Raw genomic sequence first — 12,114 nt, forward strand, 5'->3', positions numbered from 1 at the left:
TTTTTTGTTTTGGGGAAAAACCCTTGCTCAAAGCCAAAAGGTGCATAATCCATTTTGAGATTAGTGTTAATACTTGAAACTTAAAGGCTATTTTGTTTGGACAAAAAATACTTTTAAAAAATAATTTTACGTAAATTAAGATTTTTTTTTTCCATACTTATTTTGCATATCAAGAAGTGTTTGGCTTCTAATCAATGACTTCCGAGTTTAAAAACTCAGATCTCGTAAGACGCTCCTCTTTCAGTCTTTCTTCTTTTATTTGTTTTTTTTTTTGGGGTAACGTAAGGGAACATTTGAAAAATGTTTTGAGCGGTATTGGACCACGTGGCGGATAATCAGCACTCGACCGTTGTAAAGCTCATTGAATAATTCTCCCTTTCCGGCCGGTCCTTGCAAGCTCCTATTCGTTTCATCTCTCTTCTCCGAATCGTAATTCTCGGTCCGTCGCGAACTCATGGCGATTGCAGCAGAGACTCAGCCTCAGCCCCCATCTTATGACAAGGTAGTCCGTAAGATAATATGATATGACATTTTTCTCTCTATCTCCCATCTTATAATAGTCGATTTCTCCATCGCATTGACGAATCCAGAACCTAGGGTTTCCGATTCAAGGTCGTAGATATTGTTACAGGTGTTTTTAATTCTTCTATGGGATGCATTGATTGTAATGTCCGACTTGGAAATAGAGAAAGACAAAAGATATCTGAAATTGTCAATGCGATTCTGGAACCTCCGGTTATTAACAAAGAGCGTAAAGAATTCGTGAATCGTGGAATTATATTTGTCGAAGACGTCAAATCTTGCTTCTCTTCTGTTTTTTTCATTCTTCTTAAGAGTGTCCTTTCCCCTGAATTTAAATTTTAAACTAGTTAGGAATAGGAATTTCAAATCAGGGTGGTCCAATCGAAGCCTTGGGCTCCTCCTGAATTCCGAATTTGTATAGTAGCCATTTGCGACAAGATCTTGCACTCGCATATGAGATGCGTGTTCGTCTTAACTCTTCTTTTTTCTTACTTCAATTTCAGGCTTCTTCTGAGGCTTCTGCTGTGGAGAATAGAAGGTGGACCCTCAACGACTTTGATATTGGAAAGCCTCTTGGAAGGGGAAAATTTGGTCATGTCTATTTGGCCAGAGAAAAGAGAGTAAGTTTTTCTTACTTTGATTGGCATTCTAACTGTTGCCTTTTTTTGGAAGAAATATCGGGTTATTATGTCTGGTAATGGTTAAATCAGATCTCTGCTACATTGAATTAGCTTATTCGTTTCACAGAGGTGTTTGTGTATCAGTTTGGCCTATAAATTTTTTCGCATTACCTGTATATACAAGTCATTGATTTTTTCGCTTTTTGCCATCCCTCAGGGTTCACTTCACTTGAGGTTATAGTTGCCTTTTTTTCGAAAGAAATATTGGGTTATTATGTCTGGTAATGGTTAAATCAGATCTCTGCTACATTGAATTAGTTTATTCGTTTCACAGGGGTGTCTGTGTATCAGTTTGGCCTATAATTTTTTTCACATTACCTTTATACACAAGTCATCGATTTTTTCGCTTTTTGCCATCCCTCAGGGTTCGGTTCACTTGAGCTAAGCCCAGTCGCCTGGGCAATGTTTATGTGGGGTATATGTCTTTGTAAAACACACATTTCATTTTACCATGCAAAACCCTTCATATCAATCTAATATAGTCACTTTTTTTCCCATTACATTTTTTATGCAATAGTTGTGAAAATTCACCTTTTCTATTTCTTTGTTTTGTCTGTGTAATTAATTAATTTGATGAAATATGTGCATCGGAAACAGAGTAATCACATTGTTGCTCTGAAAGTCCTCTTCAAGAGCCAATTGCAACAGTCCCAAGTTGAGCATCAACTTAGGCGAGAAGTTGAAATCCAAAGTCATCTGCGACATCCCAACATTTTACGCCTTTATGGATACTTTTATGATCAGGTTCCTCTTCTTCCTTCTGTGTTTTGCTGAGAAGGGGAGATAACGCTGCGTATTAACATATTGTCTATCATACTACTTTCCTGCAGAAACGCGTTTATTTGATTTTAGAGTACGCCCCAAAAGGTGAACTTTACAAGGAATTACAGAAATGCAAATATTTCAGTGAAAGACGTGCAGCTACTGTGAGTACATGTCATGCAACTGCGCTTATCCTTTCTATATCGTTCCTCCCCTGTGGAGTTTTTGTTGACGAATTTATGCGGTCTACTAACTTAAGTTTTATTTTTCTTAATTTGAATTGAATCAAGTGTACAAAACTGGAACTAGTTTGATAACTCGTCCAACTTCAGTGCTATAGAGTACAGAATGCATACTCGCGCCATCATGTGTGATAAATGATGAGGAGAATGCTATTGTCAGAAGACATCATTAACTGTTTTGCTGTTGATTCTTTTTGTCTTTTAAACGTTGTTTAGTTATGGTTTTTGTTTGTGATTTGAGCAGTATGTTGCTTCATTGGCCCGAGCCCTCATATATTGCCATGGAAAGCATGTAATACATAGAGACATTAAACCTGAGAACCTTCTTATTGGCGCCCAGGTGTGTTTATCTAGACTGTTGTTTCTTTCTTTCTTTCTTTTGTTTTGTTTTGTTTTGTTTATCTTGTGCTGATCACGTTATTTGTCAGGGTGAACTGAAAATTGCAGACTTTGGGTGGTCGGTGCACACATTTAACCGCAGGCGGACCATGTGTGGCACACTAGATTATCTTCCTCCTGAAATGGGTATGTATCAATGCGTTTGTTGATTTATATTTTTCATCCATTTTTATCATTACAAGCATCATTTTTTCCGATGTAACTCCTAATTTTCTTATTTTGATGCTTCAACAGTGGAGAGTGTAGAACATGATGCAAGCGTTGATATATGGAGCCTTGGCGTCCTGTGTTATGAGTTTCTATATGGAGTCCCTCCTTTTGAGGCTAAAGAACATTCTGAGACATACAGAAGGTAAGCATGAGAATCTAAACTAGCATTTGCATTATCCGTGGGACCTAGATAATCCTACTAGGTCTTTGTTTTCACATGATGACTAATTAAATTATATGATGAATGTGGAAGGAATCAAATTGATATTATGATGTCTTTCATTGTTAAGCATCTGGACATTCTGATCATATTTTGCAGAATAATCCAAGTGGATCTCAAGTTTCCTCCCAAACCAATTGTGTCCTCTGCTGCAAAGGACCTCATCAGCCAGGTCTCCTTTTTTGTGCTCTCACGCTTTTCCCTCTCAACATATTTTTGTCAATCACTTTGTCTGAGCATTTTTCCCTTTGCTACTTGTCGGCAACAGATGCTGGTGAAGGATTCCTCTCAACGTCTACCATTACACAAGCTTCTGGAACATCCGTGGATTGTTCAGAACGCAGAGCCCTCTGGTGTATACAAATGCTAGTATTTCATTCCCAAGATGGCAGCTTTCTGGATCCGGAAAGTGTAATGTAAACTGTCTGTACCAGTCGCTCGGTAGAGATGAGGTCTATTTGATATCCAGCATGTGTTACGTACGTATATTCTTGTCCCTCCATTGATATATGTTACTAGTTATTATTTGATTGTTGTAAGCCCTGCGGGGAGAAATCGGGAATTGACTTGTGATCTCTAGTTCAAAGTAAAATATGTTCGAGCGCTCATGCAGCCCCGAAGTTTCTTGTACTACCAAAAAGGGGAGCAAGTACTTGTACTCCAAATAAAAAGTATGTATATTTTGCGGAAGCAAACAAAATTTACGGAAAAATCAATCATTAAATTTTCATACTTTTGATTTGATTTATTTCAAAACCTAAAAGTTGTAACCATTTAATTTATTGGTCTCTTAAGTTTTTATTTTTATTTTTTATGCACAGGTATCTTTTTATTAGAAGCTTTGTTAAGTATTAAATGTGCATATATTTTCTAATAAAGACTGGTCATTATATTTTATAACTCCCTTAAAAGATTATTTTTTTTATTTATAAAAAATGTAGAGATTAAATAATGAAATGACCGAAATTTGAGGAAGTGAGTCATATGAGTTTAGAAATTAAACAATTAATTTTTCTAAATTTTAATTTAATTACTAGATTTTAGTAACTAAAGTAAGTCTAAAGATGAAGCAACAATACAAATTTTTGCCAAAGACTAAGAATTCGTATCAATTTCTCGGGTTAACCTCTTTTTTTTGTTTTTTTTGCCCTTTACATCCATTTCTCACAAGCAAATGCATCATAAGGCAAAAAGCTTTGAGATCTGGCGAATTAGCCGATCTCTGTGACAAGTTCAACTAATATATTTCGCATCGATATACGTACAAGTTAAGGGGTTGTACGGACTGCGGGTTGGGAGAAATTAGAACTTTCGTGGTTTTCTTATCAGGGAAAAAGACAAAAAAATGACATGTTAATTTGGGGATGACCAGAATGTCCGAACTTGCATAATCCCAATTTGATCATATAAGACCAAACTGGCATTATCTTGGCAAATGAAAAGACCAAATTGCCCTTCATTTTATTTATTGTTTTTAAAATACCAGAGTCCTCACTGGCCAGCCAGTGGCCGGAACTCCGGTGGTCGGCGAACAATTGGTCACCGGAGTTCTCGCGGTCAAAAAGAATTTTTTTTGAAAATTTTTACAACTTCAGTATAATAGTTAACCAGTTTTGTAACGCTATAGCAGTTAACAACTTTAGTATAGCAGTTAACAACAGGTTTTTTGGAAAATTCAACAAACTCCCGCGGTCGAAAACAATTTTTTTGAAAATTTTTACAAACAGTTAACAACTCTTATAACGCTATTAACAACTTCAGTATATCAATTAACAACAGGTTTTTCAGGAAATTCAATATTTAGTTGTCGGAGCTCTGGCGACCAGAAACAATTTTTTTAAAAATCTTTACAACTTCAGTATAACAGTTAACAACTTTTATAACGCTATTAACAACTCCCGTATATCAATTAACAACAAGTTTTTCGAGAAATTCAACAATTGCTCCGGTGATGGGAAACAATTTTTTTAATTTTTTTTAGAATTTCAGTATAATGGTTAACAATAGGTTTTTGAGTTCGTTAACGGTATTATTGAAGTTGTCAAAATGCTATTTGTTGAATTTCTCGAAAAACCTGTTGTTAACTGCTATATCAAAGTTGTTAATAGAATTATAAAAGGTATTAACTGTTAAACTGAAGTTGTAAAAATTTTCAAAAATAAGTAGTTGTTAAAGTTATAAAAATGCTATTTTTTTGATTTTTTAAAAAAACCTATTGTTAAATGTTATATCAAAGTTGTTAATAAAGTTATGGAATTTGTTAATGATATTACTGAAGTTGTAAATTGAATTTTTTGAAAAACTTATTGTTAATTGATATACTGAAATTGTTAATAACATTATAAAAGTTATTAATCGCTATACTGAAATTATAATTTTTTTTTTAAAAAAAGTAGTTGTTAAAGTTACAAAAATGCTATTTTTTGAATTTTTAAGAAAACATGTTGTTAAACACTATATATAAATTGTTAATAGAGTTATGGAACTTGTTACTGATATTATTAAAGTTGTAAAAATACTATTTTTTGAATTTATCAAAAAATCTGTTATTAATTGCTTGGAACTTGTTAATGGTATTATTAAAGTTGTAAAAATACTATTTTTGAATTTATCAAAAAATCTGTTATTAATTGCTTTACAAAAGTTGTTAACTATTATATTGAAATTATAAAAATTTTCAAAAAAAATTGTTTCCAACCACTGAAGCCCCGGCGACTAATTGTTGAATTTTTCAAAAAACCTGTTGTTAATTGATATACTGAAATTGTTAATAGCGTTACAAAAGTTGTTAATTGTTATACTGAAGTTGTAAAAATTTAAAAAAAATTGTTTCCGTCCACTAGAACTTGTTGAATTTCTCAGAAAACCTGTTGTTAACCATTATATTGAAATTGTAAAAAAATTTTAAAAATTGTTTTGGGTCGTCGGAGCAATTGTTGAATTTTCTGAAAAACCTATTGTTAATTGATATACTGAAATTGTTAATAGCATTACAAAAGTTATTAACCGTTATACTGAAGTTGTAAAAAAAATTTAAAAAATTGTTTCCGGTTGCCGAAACTTTGACAACCAATTGTTGAATTTCCTTTAAAATCTGTTGTTAACTGATATACTGAAACTATTAATAGCATTATAAAAGTTATTAACTGTTATACTAAAGTTGTAAAAATTTTCAAAAAAATTGTTTCCGGTCGCCGGAGCTTGTTGAATTTCCCAAAAAACCTGTTGTTAACTGCTATACTAAAGTTGTTAATAGCATTATAAAAGTAGTTAACTGTTATATTGAAGTTGTAAAAATTGTCAAAAAAATTATTTCTGACTGTCGGAGCTCTGGTGACCAATTGTCGGCCAGTCATCAAAGCTCCGGTGACTGCCTCCACCAGAGCTTCGGCGACCGGCCAACTAGTGGGGGCTTTCGTATTTTGAAAATAATAAATAAATGAATGACAATTTGGTATTTTCATTCCCAAGTTAACATGTCATTTTTTTTGTCTTTTTCCCTTCTTATTATCTATTTTTAGTTCTTTCGTTTAATTTTGAGCTCATTTATTTTGCTTTTGTTTTCCCCATAAATTTGATCGAAGTCCAATAGGGCTGAATACCTACATCCTTGTTTTGAGTTTTGGTTTCTTCATCTTCGACGGCTTGTTGTTCTCCCTATATATTTTATTAAGGTGCCGTGATGCTACAATAGGACTCTTTTCTCATGTGCTTAAGCAGGGTCCTATTCTACCTTACCATGTGAAATTTTTTGATTTTCCCAATAAATGGCCCAAAACTTAAAATATTTATCAGTCATGGCATAAAAATGATATAACGTGTTCCCGTATGAAAAAGGAAAATCACGAATAACCATTGAAACAATCAGGGGATTATCATGTAGCCCACTTGATGTGCAGAGGAATAAGCTCATAGATGGTTGAACACTTGAACTCCATTATCCAAAATAAATTAAGTCCACAATACTACCTCTGGTTTTTAATATAAAATTTTGTTTGACTTTTATTTTGATTCTAAATATAAGATCCCAATCCATTTTATCTCCCATATTTATCTATTTTTCTTCAAGATAATCCTTCTAATCATGATAGTTTTAACTAATATACTTGATTAACAAGAATATTTTAGAAAAACCAACACCGATTTGTTACAAATAATTAACTTAACTTATTTCCTTAATCTACTCAAATTAGTCAGCTAATTCTTATATTTAGGACTCAGGTAGTATATAGTTTAAAGCAATAGAAGTAGAAGTATTGAGTTAGATCAAACGTTGCTTTTAATTAAAAATTATGCACACAAAGTTTGATTGTATTAGTTGGGAGCAACTCCACTGAGATCGCATGTGGCCTTGACTGGATTTAAAATTGAAGATTTTTAACACCCAGGAGGGTCGTTGCTACGCTTATGGCGCTCCTAATACTTACAATGCTTTCCTTAAGAATGACAATTTTAATTGTGCTAAGTATACCAAATAAATCCTTAATCCGTCACAGGTTTATTAAATATCTAGTATCAGTGTTAAAAGTTAACTCCGTTCTCCCTACCCCCAAAAAAAAATGAAAAAAAAGAAAGAAAGCAACAGAAGCGTACATCTTCACTTCTTCACATTAAAATTTATTTTCATCCCATGAACTTATTTATTTTCATTTTTTATCTCGTGGCTTTTAAAATCACTAAATTTTTTTTAAAAGAATGACAAGAAGCAAGAGTTTTATTTCAGCTTTTAGTTTCATCTCTTAAATTTATTTAATTCTGTTTTTGATTCCTCAACTTTGAAGAGACACCATTAGTCCACTTAATGAAAAATACAGATGATATGACCAAGCTGGAACATGGCCATAATTTAAAAAATAAAAAAATAAATTGCCAATGTAAGAAAAGAAGTAAATCGCTTACTCTTCAAGCTATGTTCCCCCGCATATGGTAGCAGATGAAGAAGCTGATGTCTACTTGTTTCCTTTCTTCTCCGTCGTGATATGGTTTTTGGCATTATTTTCTGACGGTTGTTTATCCTCACATTCGTCCCTGTCCAACAACAGAGTGATGGGCAGCTCCTCCTCCTTAGTTTCATTAACATCTTTTGGACTTATAAAGCTTGGCTGGTTGGTCGAAGAAAGGAGTCTTGCCCACATTCTATCAGTAATTACAACCTTGTTCTGCCTCTCAATGATTCTCTGGGTGCCAAATTTTGGATATGATATCGTTTTGTCAGAAACGATTCTAATCTTGTTCATATACCAACTCTCTATAGAAACTTTAGGAAGAGCAGAGAAGAAAGCAAGCAAGCATTATGCTCTATTGGCTGTTTTTCATCACCATCCTTCTGGATTAGTGGTGAACTCGTATGAAAAATGGAGGACCATTGCTTCACTCAGACGCATGCAGTGAAAAAATGTTATACATTGTTACAATAGCATAAGGTATAACTCACATTAAATGGAATATATGTATGTCTTCCATTGACCAGGCCGGTTGTGAAGCCAGTATACCCTGCCATTGCCCCATGAACTGCACTCTGAGCAAGAAGTGTGCAATAGACATTGTCTGATGCATTGCTTGGAATCGCCCGGATCATGTAAGTAGGATCTGACAGATAACTCAGTTAAGTACTCCTAACCTCTAACTTTCATCCCTCCTCATATGTAGATTTGGGTAACTAAACAAAGAAGTCAATTAGGGGGAAATAGGGAAGAGGACAAAATTAGAGAAACTGACCTATATATTTAAGAGTGATGGGCATCTTATTTTGCCTTGCAAAGTGGTCCTATTGTAGAAAATTAAATGTTCAGCTGAAAATTAAAAAAAAAAAAAAACACTGGTGGACACAGAAAAAACGTGAAAGAATAATTAACTGTGTTCGCATTATGCAATATCTCTAATACATGGAAGTTCAGTAAAACAATCATATATTAAGAGCATTCTTGATCATATGAAGTACCTTAATCTTCTGAGATATCCAGAGGCCGACATCTTTAAGTAGCTTGTTTCCAGAGGCATCTTTCTCATCCATGGCGTCAAGAAGATCTTGCCCTGCTCCCTCGGCTATGACTATAACCATATGTCCATTTTCTTTTAGTCTCTTTTCAATAAATTCATAAAGTCCACCCTTTCCTTCAAGGTAGAATGGTGACTCTGGAATCAGGCAACAGTCCACATCTCTACTAGCAAGAGTGGCATACATTGCAATGAAACCTGAAGGCACAAGTACCCATGATAACATAAAAAACAATGAACAAAAAGGATTCAAAGAGAGTAAACGATAAACAGTGATTCATTTATATTTGGATTAGGGGACTTAGGGTCTGCAAAATCTAAATTAGAAGCCTATGAGATATCGGTGAATCAAACCCAAATGTGAAGTGTACCACTGTAGCGTCCCATTAGCTTTACAACTCCAATTCCATTCTCAGTACTACTAGCCTCAACATGTGCTGCGTTGATAGCACGTTGAGCCTCCTCAACGGCAGTATCAAAACCAAAGGACTTGTCAATAACCTAAAGCAAAGAAAGGAAATTGAAGTTAATTTTATTAATAATAAACTCCTCTGGCAAAAGTAGTGATGATAAAAAGATTTCATTATAAATAAATTAAAACCATGTGATTAAGCATACCGGGATGTCATTATCTATGGTTTTAGGAATCCCAGCAATCACCACTTTGAGACCTCGCCGTCTGACTTCCTGTATGATAACCAATGTCTGTTTAGAATGCTTGCCTCATATAACGAAAGATGGTAGGAACGATATTGGGACAATCAGACTATTTCACCACTCCATATTGCTTTTAGGTCATATTCACCCACATGTTCAATTCGAATTTCCACCAAGCTGAACCCAAGTATCGAGGGCCATTTATTGCACTATGTACCTCGTAAACATTTTTGGCAACCGGTTTTATGTACAAGAATTTATTGCCTTAATTGCTTTCTAAGGAGTACAATATCAGAAATAACAAAGGTATAAGGATAACTAGACTTTAGAATTAAGTTATTAAAGCACTATTCACCAATCAACCAATGACTTAACCGCGTGAACAAACAACAAAAGGCAATTACACACACACATTTTAGCGTCAAAGTACCATCTAAAAACTACATTGGATTCTAATCTGGATTGAACCAGTAGGACTACAAAGGCGGCAAATATGATGATGCAGATGATATGTACACATCCAGATGCATATTAGTAAGAATATATATATTAAAAATATTTCTTCTTTGAGTGAAATAAATGTCCATCTTAATTGACCAGGGGGAGAATTCTAACATGACATCTTTTGATTCAGTGTACCTCATAAATCACAGCTGCTCCTCTCTGAGTTCCATCTCCTCCAATAATGTAAACCTTTAACCGTAACTAAAACAGTAAGCACTCATGCCATAACAATAACCTGCTCAGAGATCTTTTTTCTGAATGTGTTAAGCACATAGCAAACCTGATTAATTCCGCGATCCTGGATGCTGTCAACTATCTTAGTCTTATCATGGCCTCCTCTTGATGTTCCAAGAATTGTACCTCCACGCTTGTGAATATCATTGACCACCTTGGGTGTTAGAGTAACAGTATTCTTGGAATAGAAACCTTTATAACCCCCCTGTATGTATATAGCCAGATTTAGGTTGGTGGTGAAACTGAATCACTAAAGTCTTATTAATAAATAACAGCAAGCCATTTTACACAGGAAAAAAAAAAAAAACAGCAAACCACCCAATCCCAGGTGAAAATCCAAATGTTGGATTTGTCTATTTTCTCAATTTAGCTTGATTATGTTATATCAATCAGCTGTCATAACCTTATGAATGTGTCATTTTTGTTCATGCGCATATTTTACTTTGAAAAGAATTGATCAAGGAAAAGTGCTGCTAACGTACTCGAAAGGAAAAGATAATGAATTGAACGTGAAGTAAAAGAGTTTAGCACTCACATCTATACCAATGACCTTGTGGACACCGTACATGTACGAAAGACCACACACAATTTCCCTTATGACGGTATTGAGCCCAGGGCAGAGACCACCGCATGTAACAATACATGCACGCACGTCATCCGAGTTAAAATACACCTGAAATAACAGCAGCATATTCATTGATTCAAATCTCAACAATAATAATAACTAAATACAGAAAGGCAAATTACCCTTTGGCGGGCTCCGGCTCGTCGAAAATGTACTCCTCTTGGACTATCCTTGTGAACAACAATCTATTTGAGAGGCCAACAAAAGATGTAATCATTGGCATCATGTTATAATATTATTGGAAAACAAGAACCTAAAAGAAAATTTCTCTTCTGCTCTATAAAATACAGAAGGTTAAGAAATGAGCTGATCAGGTGACGGAAAACTGTGCTGCTTAAGCATGATTGCACAATTAATAGAGTATGATACAACTAAGATGCAAAAGTGAACCTTCTGAGGAATCGTGTCATCGACGTGAACAAAATATTGCCTGATAACACAAAAGAAGCCGCATCATGAGCCAATACATATATATATATATATATATATATTTTAATCAACAGACCCAATATATGTTGAATTAGAACCAGCAAGTAGTTTAGAATATCACATCCGAAAATCACAATAGTGGAACATTTCACTTACTTAACGACAGAGTAAGCTGGATTAGATCGCAGCGGATTTGGGTATGTCTGCAAGCACAAACAAACACTACTATATTTAAAGCAGCATTGATTTGATTTCTTTAAACAAAGCGTAAAGAGAGGACATAATAAGAAGAGATACAGGAAGATTAGGAATATAGTCGGAGAAGTGAGGAACGTCTTCGAGTATAAAACCAGCCTCGCCATGGACAATCTTCATCCCCGAATCATTTGATCCCATTCTTCCAACTCAAGAAGATAGAAATCAACCAGGGCCGATGGTTCCTTTCCAAAGTGTTCCTGTGTTTTATTCTAGTTCGATCTCGAATTGATACAATGCCGTATTTGGAGCGAGGAAAGAGAAATGAGTGAGATGCTTCAGTTTTGATAGTTATTAGATGGCTAAGGAGTATCCTGCAGTTGAATTGAAGAATTGAATATTTGGAAAATATTTGAATCCATCGTAAAATGTGCCGTT

At 34.5% G+C, this 12,114-nt stretch overlaps 2 protein-coding genes across 2 annotated transcripts; one reads left to right on the forward strand and one right to left on the reverse strand.

Annotated features, from left to right (window-relative positions):
- Nucleotides 1–411: 411 nt before the first annotated feature.
- On the forward strand, nt 412–3,755 carry LOC114747933 (serine/threonine-protein kinase Aurora-2). Its single transcript, XM_028936281.1, has 9 exons — nt 412–502; nt 1,026–1,142; nt 1,800–1,946; nt 2,033–2,128; nt 2,451–2,546; nt 2,635–2,731; nt 2,840–2,957; nt 3,135–3,207; nt 3,304–3,755. Exons 1-9 carry the CDS (start codon nt 455–457, stop codon nt 3,403–3,405), a joined length of 894 nt encoding a protein of 297 aa, XP_028792114.1. The 5' UTR covers nt 412–454; the 3' UTR covers nt 3,406–3,755.
- A 4,153-nt stretch (nt 3,756–7,908) lies between these two features.
- LOC114747935 (ATP-dependent 6-phosphofructokinase 6-like) lies at nt 7,909–11,877 on the reverse strand. The gene is made up of 13 exons (XM_028936283.1): nt 11,779–11,877; nt 11,638–11,684; nt 11,443–11,482; nt 11,175–11,237; nt 10,963–11,100; nt 10,474–10,632; nt 10,329–10,382; nt 9,651–9,719; nt 9,404–9,533; nt 8,977–9,230; nt 8,754–8,802; nt 8,470–8,624; nt 7,909–8,212 (listed from the first exon to the last, which is right to left on the reverse strand). The coding sequence occupies exons 1-13, from the start codon at nt 11,875–11,877 to the stop codon at nt 7,985–7,987; spliced, it is 1,485 nt and encodes a 494-aa protein (XP_028792116.1). The 3' UTR covers nt 7,909–7,984.
- Between the last annotated feature and the right edge of the window lie 237 nt (nt 11,878–12,114).

Source organism: Neltuma alba, unplaced genomic scaffold, assembly GCF_004799145.2.
Source record: "Neltuma alba isolate B1F8T4 unplaced genomic scaffold, ASM479914v2 tig00005512_pilon, whole genome shotgun sequence".
NCBI classification, from domain to species: Eukaryota; Viridiplantae; Streptophyta; class Magnoliopsida; order Fabales; family Fabaceae; genus Neltuma; species Neltuma alba.

What these genes read in the sequence shown, in the direction of transcription:
- LOC114747933 (XM_028936281.1), top strand. Translation starts at nt 455, where the DNA reads ATGGCGATTGCAGCAGAGACTCAGCCTCAGCCCCCATCTTATGACAAG. An exon ending in ACCTTCTTATTGGCGCCCAG is followed by an intron (nt 2,547 to 2,634) that starts GTGTGTTTATCT and finishes GTTATTTGTCAG; the next exon opens with GGTGAACTGAAAATTGCAGA. An exon ending in CAAAGGACCTCATCAGCCAG is followed by an intron (nt 3,208 to 3,303) that starts GTCTCCTTTTTT and finishes TGTCGGCAACAG; the next exon opens with ATGCTGGTGAAGGATTCCTC.
- LOC114747935 (XM_028936283.1), bottom strand. Translation starts at nt 11,877, where the DNA reads ATGGGATCAAATGATTCGGGGATGAAGATTGTCCATGGCGAGGCTGGT. An exon ending in ACAAGGTCATTGGTATAGAT is followed by an intron (nt 10,633 to 10,962) that starts GTGAGTGCTAAA and finishes ATATACATACAG; the next exon opens with GGGGGTTATAAAGGTTTCTA. An exon ending in CCATAGATAATGACATCCCG is followed by an intron (nt 9,534 to 9,650) that starts GTATGCTTAATC and finishes TCTTTGCTTTAG; the next exon opens with GTTATTGACAAGTCCTTTGG.